This window comes from Ranitomeya imitator, chromosome 5 (assembly GCF_032444005.1).
Source record: "Ranitomeya imitator isolate aRanImi1 chromosome 5, aRanImi1.pri, whole genome shotgun sequence".
In the NCBI taxonomy this organism is placed as follows: domain Eukaryota; kingdom Metazoa; phylum Chordata; class Amphibia; order Anura; family Dendrobatidae; genus Ranitomeya; species Ranitomeya imitator.
This window is the reverse complement of record NC_091286.1, coordinates 686,336,668-686,357,635: the sequence shown is the minus strand read 5'-3', so window position 1 is coordinate 686,357,635 and position 20,968 is coordinate 686,336,668. Positions and strand designations below refer to the sequence as shown.

General features: G+C 40.6%; 1 protein-coding gene across 2 annotated transcripts in view; it reads right to left on the bottom strand.

The window, feature by feature from the left end:
• Positions 1-10,395: 10,395 nt before the first annotated feature.
• PNOC (prepronociceptin) overlaps positions 10,396-20,968 on the bottom strand; it is a 148,454-nt gene continuing 137,881 nt past the window's right edge. For both annotated transcript variants that reach the window (XM_069728412.1, XM_069728413.1), the window contains exon 3: positions 10,396-13,530. In XM_069728412.1, the coding sequence (XP_069584513.1) occupies positions 12,934-13,530 (597 nt within the window). In that variant the 3' untranslated portion in view covers positions 10,396-12,933. The remainder of the gene's footprint in view (positions 13,531-20,968) is intronic.

Here is a 20,968-nt window from a genome sequence, read left to right as displayed (position 1 = left end):
TTCAGCACTGCGCATGGCGCCCTCTTCCTGCATCTGCAAACTGCATTGCCCAAGGCCCAGACCTCAGGCGACATGCGGCCTGAAACCATAGGCAGGATGACGGCTCTGGGGTCTCTTATGACCCCAAACAACAATACGGAGCATCAGATTCACATCAAATAACTTCAATGCAAATTTAAGTTTTTTTGGGCCGAACTGACATTTGATTTTTTTTTTTTGCCAAATTTCCACAACACTGGTTCCTTCATAATAACGAGATTACAAAATTTCGGGACCATTAGAAAAATGGTAATAAGCCTTTAGTTTCCCTGCAGCACCCCCGCAGGAGAAGTGAGGTATTACACCATGCTGAAATCAATGGTTTCTCTGTGTAATTCCGTCCAGGACAGGACAGGACAGGGAAAAATGCTTTTTTATAAGCGTTCGGGCCAAGAGATAAGGATCCGTAAGGATGACTCCCTCTCTTCTAGGGATTTCGAAGTGGTTGCACTTATAACGTCTGCTTTATTTGATGCCACTTAATAACAACCCTCAGCCCCATCCTGGTACTTTGATGCTGGCAGATCCCCGGGGATATACAACAAGACAAGTACTTGTAGCAGAGATATGTTTTAAACCTCGCAACTCAATTAAAATTGCTGTGTATTAGAGACAGAAGGGGACATTTCTTCAAAGAACTCCGAGGCGCCGGGAAATGTGTCTGCTGTAATGAAAGCGGCCATACGACGTAAAACAGAAAAGTTATCAGTTAATTGAATTTCAAGATGTTGTAAAAATGGACTGAAAATATCAAACAGTAAATACACAGCACATAAGGACACGGACATGGGATGCATAATGCTCTTAAAGGGACAGTGCACAATTAAAACATTTTTTTTTTAAAATGACGCCCCCTCCCATGAATAGCAGAACTCTTATCCATGAGCGTTCTACAGTCTGAAGTCTATTTCCCGTATGGTAATAGCCTAACGTTGCTGTTGATTCTCTTACCCATGCTTAACACCGAAGCCTCAGATGAGTCTGGAAATACAACAATGAAGTAGTCCCGCCATATAGTGGGAGCAGTGTGGGCTGGATCTCTTATAACATTATGGATGTGGGTTCTCAGGCTGGTAATATGGGGCACCGTGGATGTTATGGCTGGGTAATATTGGGGCACTATGATTGTGGGGGTGGTGGACTGTGCTGTCGCAGTCCTGCTCCCGAGGACACCCATCGCATCATGTTTATTATGTCATGGGTCCTTGTATATATCGTGCCATGCGAATTGTATTGCATTGCGGTGTTTGCCTGTGTAATGTATAGAATGTGATAAGTATTGCTAGTATAATATGGATAGTGTGTAGTGTGACTGGCGGTTCTGCCCAGCAACAGACAGCAGGGTCAGAGGTAGCTGAGTGTTGAGACCAGCCCACAGGGGGAGCGCTTAGTGATAGGGACAGGACTGTGCTTCCTGGATAGAGGTAGTAAGGAGTTGGACAGTAACCTGGGCAGTGCTGCCGTTGGGGTAATCTACCACATGAAGAGATCTACAGACAGGCACTGTGATTATTATGGCTTCTATTATAGGGCACTGTGATTATTATGGCTTCTATTATGGGGAACTGTGATTATTATGACACCTATTATGGGGCACTGTGATCACTATGGCTTCTATTATGGGGCACTGTGACTATTATGGGTTCTATTATAGGGCACTGTGATTATTATGACTTCTATTATGGGGCACTGTGATTATTATGGGTTATGTTATGGGGCACTGTGATTATTATGGCTTCTGTTATGGGGCACTGTGATTATTATGGCTTCTATTATGGGGCACTGTGATTATTAAGACTTTTATTATAGCGCACTGTGATTATTATGACTTCTATTATGGAGCACTGTGATTATTATGGCTTCTATTATGGGGCACAATGATTATTATGGGTTATATTATAGGGCACTGTGTTTATTATGGGTTCTATTATGGGGCACTGTGATTATTATGGCTTCTGTTATGGGGCACTGTGATTATTATGGCTTCTATTATGGGGCACTGTGATTATTAAGACTTTTATTATAGCGCACTGTGATTATTATGACTTCTATTATAGCGCACTGTGTTTATTATGGGTTCTATTATGGGGCACTGTGATTATTATGGCTTCTATTATGGGGCACAATGATTATTATGGGTTATATTATAGGGCACTGTGTTTATTATTGGTTCTATTATGGGGCACTGTCATTATTATGGGTTCTATTATGGGGCACTGTGATTATTATGGCTTCTGTTATGGGGCACTGTTTATTATGGCTTCTATTATGGGGCACTGTGATTACTATGGCTTCTATTATGGGGAACTGTGATTACTATGGCTTCTATTATGGGGAACTGTGATTATTATGACTTCTATTATGGGGCACTGTGATTATTATGGGTTCTATTATGGGGCACTGTGATTATTATGACTTCTATTATGGGGCACTGTGATTATTATGGGTTATGTTATGGGGCACTGTGATTATTATGGGGCACTGTGTTTATTATGGGTTCTATTAAGGGGCACTGTGTTTATTATGGGTTCTATTATGGGGCACTGTGATTATTATGGGTTCTATTATGGGACACTATAACTATTATGGCTTCTAATATGTGGCATTGTGTTTATTTTGACTCCTATTATGGGGCACTATGATTATTATTATTATTTATTGTTATAGCGCCATTTATTCCATGGCGCTTTACATGTGAGGAGGGGTATACATAATAAAAACAAGTACAATAATCTTAAACAATACAAGTCATAACTGGTACAGGAGGAATGAGGACCCTGCCCGCGAAGGCTCACAATCTACAAGGGATGGGTGAGAATACAGTAGTCTATTATGGGGCACTAATTATTACGGCTTCTATTATGGGGCACTGTGATTATTATTGGTTCTATTATAGGACACTATAACTATTATGGCTCCTAATATGGTGCATTGTGATTATTATGACTTCTTCTGCAGTGTGATTTCCTTTATCGTAAGAGTTGTGATTATTTTGGGTTCTACAGTTGAGTGAAAAAGCGTTTGCCCCCTTTCTCATTTCCTCTTCTTTTACATGTTTGCCTCACTTAAATCTTTCAGATCACCAAACAAATGTAAATATTAGGCCAAGATAACACAAACCATCACAAAATGCAGTTTTTAAATGAAAGTCTTTATTATTAAGGGAAAAAGACATCCAAACCTACAGGGCCCAGTATGAAAAAGTGATTGCCCCTAAACTTTATAAGTGGTTGGGTCACCCTTAGCTGCAGCAACTGCAATCAATCATTTGTCATAACTGGCAATGAGCATTACAACGCTCTGGAGGAATTTTGGCCACTCATCTTTGCTAAATTTTTGTATTTCAGCCACATTTGAGGGTTTCCGAACATGAATCGCTTTTTTAAGGTCATGCCACAGCATCTCAATCTCGATTAAGGTCAGGACTTTAACTAGGCCACTCCAAAGTCTTCGGCTTGAGGTCACGAACTGATGGCTGCACATTCTCCTTCAGGATTTTTTGGTAGACCACAGAACTCATAGTTCCATTTAGCACAGCAAGTCTTCTAGGTCCTGAAGCAACAAAACAGTTGCAGACAATCACACTACCACCACCATATTTTACTGTTAGTATGATGTTCCTTTTCTGAATTGCTGTGTTACTTCTACGCCAGATGTAATAGTACATACACCTTCAGAAAACTTCAACTTTTGTCTCACCAGTCCACAGAGTATTCTCCCAAAAGTCTTTGGGATCATCAAGATGTTTTCTGGCAAAACTGAGACAAGCATTTATGTTCTTATTGCTCAGCAGTGGTTTTCATCTTGGATCTCTGCCGTGCAGGCCATTTTTGCCCAGTCTCTTTCTTATGGTAGAGTCATGAACACTGACCTTAACTGAGGTGAGACCTACATTTCTTTGGATGTCGTTGTGGGGTCTTTTGTGACTTCTTGTATGAGTCGTCGCTGTGCTCTTGGGGTAATTTTGGTTGGTCGGCCACTTCGGGGAAGGTTCACCACTGTTCTGTATTTTTCAATTTGTGGATAATGGCTCTCTGTTGTTCACTGAAGTCCCAACGCTTTAGAAATGGCTTTATAACCTTTTCCAGACTGATAGATCTCAATCTTTGGATTGCGGCATGATGTCTAGCTTTCGAGGATCTTTTGACCTATTTCATTTTGTCTGGCAGATCCTATTTAAGTGATTTCTTGACTGAGAACAGGTTTGGCTGTAATCAGACCTGCGTGTGGCTAGGGAATTTGAACTTAGCTTCCCAAAGATGTGATAAACCACAGTTAATTTATGTTTTAAGTGGGGGAAATCACTTTTACATACAGGGCCCTGTAGGTTTGGATTTATTTTTCCCTTAATAATAAAGACCTTCATTTATAAATTGCTTTTTGTGACTACTTGTGTTATCTTTGTCTAATATTTACATTTGTTGCGTGATCTGAAACATTTAAGTGCGACAAACATGGAAAAGAATAGGAAATGATAATTGTATTATGGGGCGCTGTGATTACTATGGCTTCTATTATGGGGCAGTGTGAATATTTTGTCTGCTATTTTAGGGCACTGTAGAGGTCATGTTTTTTGGGAGTACTGTGACCATGGACTCTATTGCTGTCATTACGGGACACTGGCTGAAATGACGACTTTTGGTATATGGGCTCAATTCCTAGTATCACATGACACAATCACTATAGGCTCTCTAGCTGGTATTAGAGGATAGCATGACTGTGGGATCGATGGCTATGGGCCCTTTTGGTATTATGATGTTCAGTGTGGTTATGGGGCTTTATGGCTTGCATTATGGGACGCTACGGAAGGCTATATGGCACATCTTATATCGATGTTCTAGTTCTATCTCTTGCAATATTTGACAGGACACTACAATATGGCAGTATTTTATGGTCAACGGAGTTGACATTTCGTTTGGATTTTTGCCTCAAACCCAGCAAGTTCTTCCTTTTCGCTCCCACACATTTTTAGAGTGTTGTAGCCATTATTAGGGCATCACGTCCTGCTTTTGCAGCTGCTGCCTGGCATTGAGTGCTCACTTTCAGCCTTTCTGTTGATGCATATGTTACATACATTTTATTTCTATAGGTCATAGAAGTCTAATGTCTGTGTCTTCTCGGTGACTATCCCCTTCTGCCACAAACCAACTCAACTTCTTAAAGGTGACATGACCTGATACATCAACGAAACTTGATTACGACCCCCCTTTCATTTTGCGGATAACAATTACAAGAGAAATAGTAAACTAATTTATTAATTATTTGCTATGTACAAGTTTAATGGAGAAATATTAGTATGAAACAATTAAAAATAACATTTCTTTTTTACAAACAGTGACGAGGGTGAAGTGACAAGGAACCCAGGGTTCAGGTCTGTCGCGGAGCTTCCGAAGTCCTCATTGGACATGCTTCTCCTTCTCCTGCCGGCAGGCTGGATAGCTTGTCTGGTCACCCTCTAATATGGCTGCAGCGTGACCGCTAGAACAATACATGGCAAGGCTAGGCTAGCGCAACATTAACAAGCACCGCTGTATACACCAACAGAAAGTCAACCGCGGCCTGGAATATCCAACTAAGAACTTATCAGAAAGTCCTCACACACTAGAGAAAGCTTACATAATAGAGGTGAGGGAATCAGATGCTAATTGAATTTGTGTTGAATTTTTACGAAAATTGACTGGATCCCAGGATCAATTTGGCCACTGCCATTTTTCATAAAATAGAAGATTGAAGGATCACATGACCTCGGGTGCAGCAGCCCAGGATTTCCCCCAAATACCTCATAGGTATGACATGGTATTATACAGCAAATCAGAAGGCTGTATAAAAGCCGACGCACGGAACGCAGCAGATATTTTGTGTTACACTGTATAAACCTTGCAGATAGTGTGTGACAGCAGAGCAGTGAAATACGAATATCACCTGTTGACCCATAGCCATATATGATGACGCATTACATTACTGACAATGTGTTCACATTAAAGAGCTTGGAAAGTCTTCATTATACTCCGAGGAGACCTCAAAATATTACACGTCTTTTCAAGGCTTTGCTGCACATGTTTCGAGGCTTTGCTGCACATGAGATTTTAGGCAAATTGATTACCTGTAAATGTGATTATTTTATTTTTGAAATGAAATGACAAAAGATTCATTCATCTTTAGATAAACAAAGGATCTGCAGATTCTACAGGTTTCAGGTTATCACCTTGTACAGTGGGGAAAAAAGTATTTAGTCAGCCACCAATTGTGCAAGTTCTCCCACTTAAAAAGATGAGAGATCCCTGTAATTGACATCACAGGTGACCACAACTATGAGAGTCACAATGAGAAAACAAATCCAGAAAATCACCTTGTCTGATTTGGTAAGATGTATTTGCCAAATTATGGTGGAAAATAAGTATTTGATCACCTAAAAACATGCAAGATTTCTATCTCTCACAGACCTGTAACTTCGTCTTTAAGAGGCTCCTCTGTCCTCCACTCATTACCTGTAGTAATGGCGCCTGTTTGAACTTGTTATCAGTATAAAAGACACCTGTGCACACCCTCAAACAGTCACACTCCAAATTCCACTATGGTGAAGACCAAAGAGCTGTCGAAGGACACCAAAAACAAAATTGTAGCCCTTCATCAGGCTGGGTAGACTGAATGTGCAATAGGCAGGCAGCTTGGTGTGATGGAATCAACTGTGAGAGCCATAATAAGAAAATGGAAGACATACAAGACCACTGATAATCTCCCCCCCCCTGATCTAGGGCTCCAAGCAAGATCTCACCCCGTGGGGTCAAAATGATCACAAGAACGGTGAGCAAAAATCCCAGAAACACACGAGGGACCTAGTGAATGAACTGCAGAGAGCTGGGACCAATGTAACAAGGCCTACCATAAGTAAAACACTACGCCACCATGGACTCAGATCCTGCAGTGCCAGACGTGTCCCCCTGCTTAAGCCAGTACATGTCCGGGCCCGTATGAAGTTTGCTAGAGAGCATTTGGATTATCCAGAAGAGTATTGGGAGAATGTCATATGGTCTGATGAAACCAAAGTAGAACTGTTTGGTAAAAACAAAACTCGTCGTGTTTGGAGGAGACAGAATGCTGAGTTGCATCCAAAGAAAACCATACCTACTGTGAAGCATGGGGGTGGCAACATCATGCTTTGGGACTGTTTCTCTGCAAAGTGACCAGGACGACTGATCTGTGTACATGAAAGAATGAATGGGGCCATATATCATGAGATTTTGAGTGCAAACTTCCTTCTATCATCAAGGGCATTGAAGATGAAATGTGGATGGGTCTAGCAGCATGATAATTATCCCAAGCACACCGCCAGGGCAACGAAGGAGTGGCTTCGCAAGAAGCAATATGAAGGTCCTGGAGTGGCCTAGCCAGTCTCCAGATCTCAACCCCATAGAAAACCTTTGGAGGGAGTTGAAAGTCCGTGTTGCCCAGCGACAGGCCCAAAACATCACTGCTTTAGAGGAGATCTGCATGGAGGAATGGGCCAACATACCACCAACAGTGTGTGTCAACCTTGTGAAGACTTACAGAAAACGTCTGAACTCTGTCATTGCCAACAAAGGATATATAACAAAATATTCTGATGAACTTTTGTTAATGACCAAATACTGTATATACTCGAGTATAAGCCGAGATTTTTCAGCCCACTTTTTTGGGCTGAAAGTGTCCTTCTCTGCTTATACTCGAGTCGTTGTCCCAGAGGGTCAGCGGCGGAGGGGGAGTGGCGGCTGTCACATACTCACCTGCTCCTGCGGTCCCTGCATGTCCAATGGTCTGCGGGCGCCCGCAGCTCTTCCTGTGTTCAGCGGTCACGTGGTACCGCTCATTAATGAATATGGACGCATATTCATTACTTTAATGAGCGGTACGTGACCGCTGAACATAGAAAGATGCCGCCGGCTCCTGGAGACCATCTGACAGTGAGACGCTGCCAGGGACCGCGCCGGGAGCAGGTGAGTATGACGGGGGAGGTGAGCATTGCGCGATATTCACCTCTCCCCGTTCCACTGCTGCGCGCCGGTCCGTCTTCCGTCCTCTGGCTGTGACTGTTCAGGTCAGGGCGCGATGACGTAGTTAGTGTGCGTGCCGCCCTCTGCCTGAACAGTCACTGCGGAGAATGGAAGATACAACGGCGCACAGCGATGGAATGGGAAAGGTGAATATCACAAGTGCCGGGGACCTGAGCGAAGAGAGGTGAGTATGTGATTTTTTTATTTTAATAGCAGCAACAGCATTTGGGGCATAATGTGTGGAGCATCTTATGGGGCATAATCTATGGAGCATCTTATGGGGCATAATCTATGGACTATCTTATGGGGCCATCAACCTTTATGCAGCATTGTATCAGGCAAATGTTTCTATGGAGCATCTTATGGGGCCATTATTAACCCTTGTGCATCATTATATGGGGAGTATTTTGTATGGAGCATCTTATGGGGCCCATCATGAACTGTATGGAGCATTATATGAGGCTCCTGATTCAATATGGATATTCAAAAACACTTAACCTACTGATATCTCAATTAATTTTATTTTTATTGGTATCTATTTTTATTTTTGAAATTTACCAGTAGCTGCTGCATTTTCCACCCTAGGCTTATACTCGAGTGATTAAGTGTTCCCAGTTTTCTGTGGCAAAATTAGGGGGCTCTCTCGGCTTATACTCGGGTCGGCTTATATTCGAGTATATATGTTACTTATTTTTCACCATAATTTGCAAAATAAATCTTACCAAATCAGACGCGGTGATTTTCTGGATTTGTTTTCTCATCGTGACTCTCATAGTTGTGGTCACCTATTATGTCAGTTACAGGCCGCTCTCATCTAAGTGGGAGAACTTGCACAATTGGTGGCTGACTAAATACTTTTTTGCCCCACTGTATGTTAGAGAATCCTGGAGCTATGCTTGTGTAGGGATTTAACATTACCTACAGGTTTCCACTAGTCTTAACTTTAATTATTCTTTTCTAGAATTGCAAGTTTTTAATTTATCTGATTTTAATGACTACATGAAAATTATTGGAAAGACCATGTGGATTTTTGCTATATTTTTAAAACCATCGGTAGCCATTGAGAAAATCTATTGTTTTTCATTACCCTTTGACCATATAATTAGTTTTTATAGAGAATTTTCTACGCTCATATGATAGGTCCACTTTGATTTGCCTCTTCAAGAAACCATTGCACTCCGTCTTAATGTGCTTTTCAAAAACTCTTGACCAGTGAGGGTTCATGTTTTGTGGCCGTTACCGATCGTTAAAAAACAAAGGAGCAGAAGCCAAAATTCGACGTAAGAAGCCATATGGAAAATTTGGTTTTCTGTCCATCAATTGACATCGGTTGAAAACTTATGACCTTCATCATCTCACGCAGGTTTTTGGGTTTATTGGCTGCTCGACTTGTTTGATTTGTCTATCCATGAATAATGACCTTGGAAACCCAACTTGTCAATATTTTCAATATTTTTGGGTCTCAACAACCAATTTTTGTCTTGAAACAGATATGGGAAGAGCTGACTGGTGACTTAAATGGTTGAGGGCTTCAGTGATGATTTATAGGTCTCATGCACATGGCTTTGTTGAATTGATCCAAAATATGGTGTCCACCACTTATTTTGGGTCAATATAGTACCTCTTGAGCAGATGTTAATTATATATGGAGGCATACTGCTCTAGATACCATATTAAAGAGGTATTCTCCACTGGATGTATCACTTGTAAGGGAGAACAGAGTTATGTTATCCATGATGGCACTAAATTGAGGCACTCAGGGTCAATAATAATTGCCTAAATCCTGGTCTATCCTGATTCTTACTATGACTCTTCACGATGCTGAAATAGTAACTAAACTTTTTTCAATCAGCTTTTACAGAGTTATGAATGCCTTCTCTCCCAAACACCACCAAGAGCAGCTTTAACTTCCTTGTTCATGACCCTTTAGTAGCTGCTTTGAACTGCACTTTTAGCAATAATCTTCTCTCTAATTAAACATTGTTAACAAATACTCTCCCAGACTGAGGTTCTCCCTTCCTCCATGATCACACAGAGAGACTGTTTATAAATAGTGTTGAAGTATGGATTCTAGCTAGAGCTGCAGTTCAAAGCAGCTACTAAAGGTGTCTAAACTAGGCAAGTAAAAGCAAAACTTTTAGCAAGGTGTGCTTTGGAAAGAAGAAAGCAAAATAAGGTAACAGAATATACTAATATACAGTTGTGTGAAAAAGTGTTCACCCTCTTCTTGATTTCCTATTCTTTTGCATGTTTGTCATACTTAAATGTTTCAGATCACCAAAAATAATTAATTATTAGCCAAAGATAACATCAGTAAACACAAAATGCAGTTTTTAAATGAACGTCTTTATTATTAAGGGAAAAAGAAATGCAAATCTATAGGGCCCTGTATGGAAAAGTAATTGCCCCCCCATCCCCTTAAAACATAAATTTACTATGGTTTATCACATCTTTGGGAAGCTGAGTTCAAATTCCCTAGCCACACCAAGGGCTGAATAGTGCTACACCATCTCTCAATCAAGAAATCACTTGAAAAGGACCTGCAAGATAAAATGAAGCAGACCAAAAGCTAGGCATCATGACGCAATCCAAATTAATTCTGGAACTAGTGAGAAACAAAGTAATTGAGATTTATCCATCTGGAAAAGGTTATAATGTCATTTCTAAAGTTTTGGGACTCCAGCGAACCACAGTGAGAGCCATTATCCACAAATGGCAAAAATATGGAACAGTGGTGAACCTTCCCAGGAGTGGCTGGTCAACCTATATTACCCCAAGAACACAGCGACGACTCATCCAAGAGGTCACAAAAGACCCCACAACAACATCCAAAGAACTGCAGGCCTCATGTGCCTTAGTTAAGGTCAGTGTTCATGACTCCATCATAAGAAAGAGACTGGGCAAAAATGGCCAGCATGGCAGAGTTCCAAGACGAAGACCACTGCTGAGCAATAAGAACAAAAAAGGCTTGCATCAGTTTTGACAGAAAACATCTTGATGATCTTCAAGACTTTTGGGAGACTACTCTGTGGACTGATGAGAAAAAAGTTTAACTTTTTGGAAGGTGTATGTCCCATTCCATCTGGCATTGAAGTAGCACAGCATTTCAGAAAAGGAACATCATACCAACAGTAAAATATGGTGGTGGTAGTGTGATGGTCTGGGGCGCTGAATGGCGCAAGAGAAAACAAAATTAAGACTTTGGAGTGGCCTAGTCAAAGTCCTGACCTTAATCCGATTGATTTGCTGTGGCATTACCTTAAAAAGGCCATTGTGGCTGAATTACAAGAATTGTGCACAGATGAGTGACAAAAATTCCTCCCGAGGGTTGTAAAATACTCATTGCCAGTTATTGCAAACGCTTGATTGCAGTTGTTGCTGCTAACGGTGGTCCAACCAGTTATTAGGTTTAGGGGGAAATCACTTTTTACACACAGGGCCCTGTAGGTTTGGATTTCTTTTTCCCTTAATAATAAAGACCTTCATTTATAAACTGCATTTTGTGCTTACTTGTGTTATCTTTGTCTAATATTTACATTTGTTTGGTGATCTGAAAAATTTCAGTGTGACAAACATGCAAAAGAATAGGAAATCAGCAAGGGGGTATATTATTTAGAGAAAAATTATATAGAGAGAGAAAAAGAAAGGGAAAGAAAGTTATTCTTTACACTACTTTCTTTGGCCTACTTTCTCATTTCTAATACCTTGGAACTTTTTTATTATTGCATTGCATCAGCTATAAGTCCAGGGAGGTGAAATTGGTGGAACTATTACATTTTTCTTTTTCATTCGACTTCCAATAGAGAGTATTATCTCCTGCGGGGATCTTTTACTTGAAAAATAATGTTTCTTTATCTTTATCGCACAAAGGCGCAAAAAAAGTTTTTCTCTTTCGAAATTGATGTTAAAAAAAGTTAGAGTTCTGATGATGTTAGTATGTTTATTTCTGACACAGCTTGGGGCGTCCAAAATTTGCTGTAATCTTCATTGTGTTTTGTAATATGTAGCGATCGACTTTTGAGGCTTTAGGAACACAATCTCTACTTTTTAACAGGTATGGCTACCAATTTCACCCACCTCCCAGGCTCTCCAACCTGTAAACCTATGGAGGCTAAGACATCCCTTAGCTTTTCTCACTTTTCAGAAGAGAACTTGGAGCTACTCATCAAAATTAATAGTGACCACCCCATGGTTAACTTTCAATTTTCGACAGAGAGTTCACCGAGGGGATGATATCATGAGAAGTCTTCTAGCAAGTCTTTTGGGAAAAAAATCCAACAGGTATTGTCTTTAAGGGAAGAGTCAGACAGCCATATAAATCGGACAGGGATCAGAATGCAGTGCTCGGACTGTCCGGCGGCTCTCCCGACCACGCTCGGGTCGGAAGAGACGCTGACCAATCCGGACATTGCATTGCGGTCCTCTTCTGAGTTCTACGGCCATCTAACTCTTCCCTAAAGGTGATATTGCATGTCTCTGGGTGGAAAACCAGCAAATGTCAAGTGACCCACCACAGGTCCATGGGCCTATCCTATAATTCTAGGAGGAATATGCAGTCATGGCAAAAGTAAATGTTTAATCAATGAAAGAATTCAACCTAGGTGCCAAGTGAGACCCCCATTAGCATGCAACATATTTACATAAACATTATAGTAAATGAGCAGGTAAAGAAATATTGGACAATAAATAAAGATGGTTGAGCTCTTCTGGTTTTAGGATCTGAGCAGAACATCATACAGTAGCCAAAGGCCAAAATATCATCGACATTTTTGAAAAATTCCTAAAGTATATTCTGAGGTGGAGGTTGACTTTCTGCCTTCGTAGTTCTAAATCAAATAACTATGTGCTTGAATGAAGAGTAGTCTTAGATTTCATTCTGATCATTCAGTTCATTCATATCATTGGTGAAGCTGTCATACTCCGCAGAACGTGTGGACATCCCCAAGTATTGCCTTAGAAACTCACTAAACCTCTTCTGATTGTTCCATTTCCGGGCAGACTTTCGAACACCAATGAAACCACCATAACGCTTCTGAAGATCTTTTGATGGACCCATGAATTTCCGGTAGCTGTATTTTCCTTTTACAAAACCACCAAATCGCTTAGCCATGGCATTTGTAGGATCCTGCAAGTCCCCAAGTTCATCAGGGCCGGTGCTCATCCCCAGAGCGGTTTCTCCACTGTCGATGCTGGCGTCTTCTTCTTCTCCTTGCTCGTGAATCAAGTTATTAATTTTCGACAATCTTTTCTCGTTCTTAATTTTACTTAAATCAGATAATTTCGTGAGATCGCTCAGTCGCTTTAAGTTGCTGGTGAACTGGCTGTCTTCTAGGTTGAAAGGTTTAAAGTCTTCTTCGAAACTGTCCATGCTAAGTCGTATCGATGACTTTACGAGAACTGTTTTGCATGCACCCCACATAGAGCTTGAGTAGATCTTTCCTTCACATTCTACAATGCAAACCTATAAATATAAAAAACGATATGCGTTATGAAGATATAGACAATACAGCATTCAGGAACTTTTCATATTGGCAGGGGATCAGGAATTCATTGATATTGCACTTTTCCACTTCCTGCAATCACAGGACTATATAATACAGCAAAATCCCGATACTTACAGTGCCTTGAAAAAGAATTAACTTTTTTCACATTTTCACGTTACACCCTCTAACTTAAATGTATTTTATTTGGATTTTATGTGATACTAACACAAAGGAGCAAGTATTTGTGAAATGATGCAAAGTTTTCCAATTATTTTTAAAACATAAATCTGAAAATTGTGATGTGCATTTGTATTCAGCCACCTGAGTCAGTACTTTGTAAGACCACCTTTTGACATAGTTACTGTTGCAGTCTTTTGGGGTCTGTCTCTCCAGCTTTGCACATCTAGAGGTGACATTTTTGCTCCTTCTTTGCACCCTCGCTCAGTGAGAATGGATGGAGACATCTGTGATGAGTAATACTCACGTCTTGTCACAGATTCTCAGTGGTATTTCACACATGAATATACTCTGTTCGAAACCCTCCATTGTAGCTCTGGCAGTAGGTTTAGGGTCGTTATCCTGCTGGAAGGTGAATCTATACCCCAGTCTCAAGTTTTTTTCAGCCTGTAACGTGTTTTACCCCAGGATTCCAATCACCTCTGACCAGCTTCCCTGCCCCTGCTGAAAAAAAGCTTCCCCACAGCATGATGATGCCACCACCACGTGTGATGCTGGGGATGGAGTTTTCAGGGTGATGTGCAGTGTTAGTTTTACGCCACACATAGTGTTTTGCATTTAGGTAAAAAAATTCTCCTTTTGTCTCATCTGACCTGAGCAACTCCTTCCACATAAAAGCTGGGCCCCCTACATGGCTTCTTGCAAATTGCAAATGGGACTTGTTATGGCTTGTTTTCAAAAATGTCTTCTTGACACTCTTTCATAAAGGCCATATTGTGGAGAATACAACTAATAATTGTCTTTTGGGCAGATTCTCCCACCTGAGTTCTGGATCTCTGCAGCTCCTCCAGAGTGACTATGGGCCTGTGGGCCACTTGGATGCTTCTTTACTTAGTGCTCTCCTTGCGGAATGTATGTTTAGGTGGACAGCCATGTCTTGGTAGGTTTGCAGTTGTGCCATACTCCTTACATTTTTGGATGATGGATTGAAAAGTATGAGATATTCAGAGCTTGGGCCATTTTTTTTTATAGCATAACCTTGCTTTATTCTTCTCCTCAACTTTATCCCTGACTTGTCTGGTGTGTTCCTTGGTTTTCATGATGCAGTTTGATCCCTAATGTTTTCAAACAAACCTCTGAGGCCTTCACAGAACAGATGTAGTTATGCCGAGAATAAATTAAACGGGTGGACTCAATTTACTCATTGGAGGTGATTGGTCACTCAGGATTTTATTTAGCGGTATCAGACTACAGGGGCCTGAATACAAATGCACCTCACAATTATCAGATTTATATTTTTAAAATAATTAGAAAACCCTGTATCATTTCCTTTACACTTCACAGATTCTTGATACTTTGTGTTGGTATCCCATGTAATCACAATAAAATATATTTAAATCTCTGGGTGTAACGTGAAAAATGTGTAACAATTCATGGATTATGAAGACTTTTTCAAGGCATTGTATTTTTTTAATCTATCTGTTTATCTTTTTTATCTCTCTTTCTTACTACCTATATGCTCTAGCAGATTATATAAGCAGGGAGCAAGTAAAGGACTAGGATAGATGAACATAGAACTTAAACACTTGCTAAAAAGGAAGGAAAGAAATGTACAATATTTTTTGGCGTATAAGACGACCCCCAACTTTTCGGGGGTCATCCTATACACTGGGTGTCGTCTTATACGGCATGTGCAGGGAGCGGTCCCAGATGGTTCCTAGGGTCTGGAGGAGAGGAGACTCTCCTTCAGGCCCTGGGATCCATATTCATGTAAAAAAAAAGAATAAAATTAAAAAATATGGATATACAGTACTTACCTTCCGACGGCCCCCCGGAGTTCTCCCGGCTCTCCGCGATGCATGCGGTGGCTTCCGTTCCCCAGGATGCATTGCACGCCGTGAAGGAAGGTAAGTATATACTGTACATATTTTTTATTTTTATTCATTTTTTTACACGAATATGGATCCCAGGGTCTGAAGGAGAGTCTCCTCTCTTCCAGACCCTGAGAACCATCCGGAACTGCTTCCTGCACCATATGCAGCGACTTCAGAGCTTCGTACCCGGCGTATAAGATGACCCCCGACTTTTAAGAAGATTTTCAGGGGATAAAAAGTCATCTTATATGCCGAAAAATACGGTATATCAAATGGAAGAGTGCGCTTATCTAAAGAAGAATATAATGCTGTCTGCAGGGAATGCAGGACAAGAATTTAAATTTAAAATGTGTTCTCTAAGAAAGCAAATGTCAACTGATCTTCAAAATCAAAGCAATAAAAGATACCACTCTATCCATAAACAGAGAAATGATGAGGGAACACTTAGCTAATTTGTATACTCCATAATGTGCACCTCCCACATCTATATGCAGCGCCCCAGGGTCCTGGTCGTCGCAGTGGTATCGCTTTCCTCTCGGGGAGAGTGATGCTACGTTTGGAGGCAAAGAAGGATAACTGCATCCAGGTATCACAAACATACAACACATTTCACACTCCAGGCCACCAGGGGGAGCTTCTGCTCCTATTTATTAGGTCACTCCCCAGATATATATAACTCGTAGTCTGTAGGGAGAGTTAGAAAGTTCCAGACCAGAGTCTGAGGAGGATGGAAGGTTAAAGGAGCTGTGCATGCCCTCAGAGCTGCAGCTACCAGAAAGAGACATTGAAAGGCAGAATTGTATTGCAGCGAGTGTGAAGGAAGTCAAAGCAAAGGAGAGGATACCAGAAGGGAATCGGCCCCGCTCAAGCTGTCTGCTTCTGAGGCGCAAAATCCCGGTAGCCGGAACACCGAGGGAGTAAGGACCTCTACGCCTTATTTAAGAGGCTGGCAGGACAGCTAATTGCAGGTTACCTGTCCGCACCTACACCCAGGAAGCACAGTGACACCTACAGAGCCGGGTTATCTAAGAAACCCTATAAACAGGCTCAAGTCACCAGTCATACGGGTTTTGTCCTATCCTATATGGGGGACAGAGAGAATGAAACATCGCATATGTGAGACCCTTATGTGAAGCAATAGGCAGTAAGGGACTATACCACCGCAGCGCAAAGGAAGGCTACTGATTTCCACCTGGACAAGGGAACTCTGGACTTGCCTCCAAACCGGCCGGACTCTGCCTGCCCTGTGATCTGGTGCCCTGGACTGTGGATGCTGAAGTCTTCAGTAAAGGTAAAGAGACTGCAACCTTGTGTCCTCATTCTTCACTGCGCCATTCATCATTCACCATCTACACACTGGGAAGCCCTGGGGATATACATCACCTGTGGGAAGATATACCATCTAGCTGCCATCACATCACCCCAGCGGACCCCTTAAAGCAGCGTCGGTCACCCTGACCGAATACCACAGGTGGCGTCACGAACATTCCCCTTAAAGATCTTTCCCTTTTACACGGACGTCCCAGGGCCATGGACCGGGTCAGCCACCGTGACATCCTCCTGTGAACTGAAGGACCCGGTACCGAGTACCCCACGGCACTTGGGGGGCGATCCATATACACTCCAGAGTGTGGACCCCCCACGTCTGTACACACCATAATGTGGACCCTACACACGTCTCTATACTTCAGAACGTGGACCCCATCTGTACACGCCAGAATGTGGACCCCGACGTCTGTACACTCCAGAATGTGGACCCCGACGTCGGTATACTCCAGAGTGTGGACCCCGACGTCTGTATACTCCAGAGTGTGGACCCCGACGTCTGTGTACTCCAGTGTGAACCCTACAAATCTTCTTGGAAAGTCAGGTCTTCTGACAATTCTAGGACTTGATTACTCACATAAACATTTTTGACCATTTATCTTTGTCTGTTTTTATGACTGTATCTTCCTACACAAAACTTTTAAATTATACTGCTTATATATTTGTATTGGTGATACGGGCATGACAATTTTATTGGAGGATATCTAATTATGAGGCTGTTCTGTACACTATGGGCTTTACTGTATGGTTCTTGCCGAACCTCCTGCACCAGATGATATTTTCTGGATTCTGCAAGGGATTTGTTGTTTTATGCATTAGCGGTTCTGACCTTGGCGGGCTGGAGCTTTCTGTGGTGTACCAAGTCTATTGGCCCATTCATCTGTCATATAGGGATTGATGGAGCTAAACGGACATTGTACGACCAGTCTCTGAAAGATAAAGCTGTCATTCTAGCCCTGCTGGAGTACGTTCACCTTTGGAACAAACCCTGGTTTCCCGCATAATTGGCCGCTTTTTCCTCCACATGTTGCCCTTCACTCCACTACAGTTAATTCTTTGTGCTATAATATACCCTACTTGCGCTACTCACTACCTCCCTAGATAAATACATATTAACTCTTACAAATTTGGAAGAAATTGGGGATTAAAGCAGGATTATTGTGAAAAAAATTAATTTTTTCAACATGACGATTTAATGTTTTCAAATTCTATGTAGTACCTGAGGATTTAAATGCTCACTATACCCCTCGATAAAATCCTTGAGGGGTGTTGTGATGACACGGCATTTAATCTTAATCATCCAGATGTCTATTTTACATAAGCCAGGAAGCATAGACTGTTATCTTTGTGTTGAATTTTGAATTTATGAGTGTGCTCTTCAGTTGGTCAAGAACCATAGACTGTTGTCCTGTGAGTCTTAAATGTTGATTTTTGATATTTTTGAATGGCTGATGTTTGCCTCTTATATCAGCTCCCATAGCTTAGTGTCTGCTATCTTTGCAAGACAGGGATGCAGGGTAATTGAACAATGTATGTTTGATAATATATTGATTGACCATTGTGTGGGACCCTGTGGCTTGTTAACTTCCAAAACAAAGGAGTAAAAACTATTCAAATCAATTAAATAGAGTTAACCCCTTCCCGACTTCTTGGTCAGCTGGTATTTATTGACCTGAGACTTACTGAGTACATCCTGGCGATTTTGCGCACACAGAGGCTGTGTTCATACATTGCAATAGATTATATCTGTGATCAGGCTGCTGAAAATGAAAATCCCATAGTGGCACAAATAAAAATTGGAAAAAAATGATTTAAAAAAGAATAGAAATAATTAAAAAAAAACATATATTGTACTGATAAATTTCTACATAGAAAAAAAATAAACAAAATAAGTACACGTTTCTTATCACATGTCCGTGACGACCCGCCCCATAAAAATATCCCACTAGTTTTCCCCTTAAGTGAACACTGTATAACAAATAAATAGAAAACGGAGGAAAAACATGTTTTTTCATCATATTGCCGAACAAAAAGTGGAATAAAAAGATAAATGTAAAAAAGGATATCTCTGAAAACGTCATCTTATCCTGCAAATAACAAGTTGCCATACAGCTCCATCAATGGAAAAATAGAAATTATGTCTCTCAGAATAAAGCAATGTAAAAATAATTATTTTTTCTATAAAATAGTGTTTACTCTGTAAAAGCGCCAAAACATAAAAAAACAATATAAATGTGTTATCACTATAATGATACTAACCTGAAAAATAAAGCTGCCTTATCAATTTTGCCACACGCAGAAGGCCAAAAAAAAACAAAGCCAAAACACTATTCCTGAATTGCTGTTTTTTGATAATTCTGTCTCCCAAAAATCAGAATAGAGAGCGATAAAAAATTAAAATAAAAAGTTATGTGCCCAAAAATGGTACTAATACAAATGCCAACTATCCCTCAAAAAACAAACCCTAACATGACTGTTGGCCAAAATATGGAAAAATTATAGCTCTCAAAATATGGTGATGCAAAAACTAGTTTCTGGAATAAAAAGCGTCTTTTAGTGTGTGACAGCTGCCAAATATAAAAACCTGATCTAAATCTGGTATCACTGTAATCGAACCGACCTGAAGAATAAAGTCGCCTAATCACTTATACCGCACGAGGAACAGCGTAAAAAATAAATAAAACAAATTTTTCATTTGCTGTTGATTTGTTTATTCTGCCTCCCAAAGATCGCAGTAAGGCTCGACGCACATTTATCCTGTGCTCTGCGCTGAGCACTTACACTGGAGTTTCTTTAAATTTTCAACATTTTCGCCAAATTTCCATTTTTTTCACAAATAAACGCAAGTCACATCAAGTAAATATTACCACTAACATGAAGTACAATGTGTCATGAAAATATATTCTCAGAATCAGTGGGATTCCTTGAAGCGTTCCAGAGTTATAGCTTCATAAAGTGACACTGGTCAAATTTCAAAAATTTGGCCTGGTCAGGAAGGTGAAAATTAGCTCTGTCACTACGGAACTTTCAATTCTCGCTCATTTCTCTTAATTGTCTAACTTAATATCTTGCCCGGATATTGCCCTTGTTCCTTTTGCGTTACGTCAGTGATGACATTTGAAATTAATTTGTAATAAAAAAAAAGCTATAATAAGTTTAACTAATATATTACAGAGAACTATTTGATATATTTCTGTATTTTTAAAACTATGAAAAATTATGCAGAAGTTTGCATTTTAGAATTACAGGCTTTAATTGTTAATTTAATTTTGTTGTATTTTTATGGTCTTTTATGCATTTAGTTTATGGACTTTGCTAGTTGGTCTAAAAAAAAAAGTTCACCCCAAAATGTTCTTAACTCCGCAACAGTCACATTACACATGTTGTCTTTTAAAAGAAACAAGCAAAATGCAAAGCTAAAAAAGTAAAAAAAAGTATTAAAATTAATATAATATAAAATTCTATATTATATTAATGCAAAAAAATAAAATAAATAATAATAATAATAATAATAATAATAAAATATCCTAAAAAAATGCACAACTCCTCCCACGATTAAAACAAAAGACTTTAAATACTTTAATATATTTACACAAAAATAAAATAATTGTGGCCAAATAGGGAGGTAGTTTATTTTTTATTAATTTTTTTATGATTTTTTTTCAGTCTCCAGTGTCAAAATGAACTTCTTACTTAACCCCTTCCTGACATGCGCTGTACTAGTACTGCTCTGTGGGAACTGCGTTCCCGCAAACTGCAGTACTAGTACGGCGGAACGATCGCACAGTCTCACGGTGAGCGCAGCGGCGATCGCATGTGGGTGTCAGCTGTATGTGACAGCTGACACCCCACAGCAATGCCCACGATCGGCACTAGCGCCCATCGTGGGCATTTAACCCCTCTGATGCCGCTGTCGGTAGTGACAGCGGCACAGAGAACAATCACGCAGGGAGGGAGCTTCCTGTGCTCTCCCACCGGAAAAACGCGATGCGTTCATGTTGTTTCGGTGGTCCACATGGAGACCCCGCATCCAAAATGG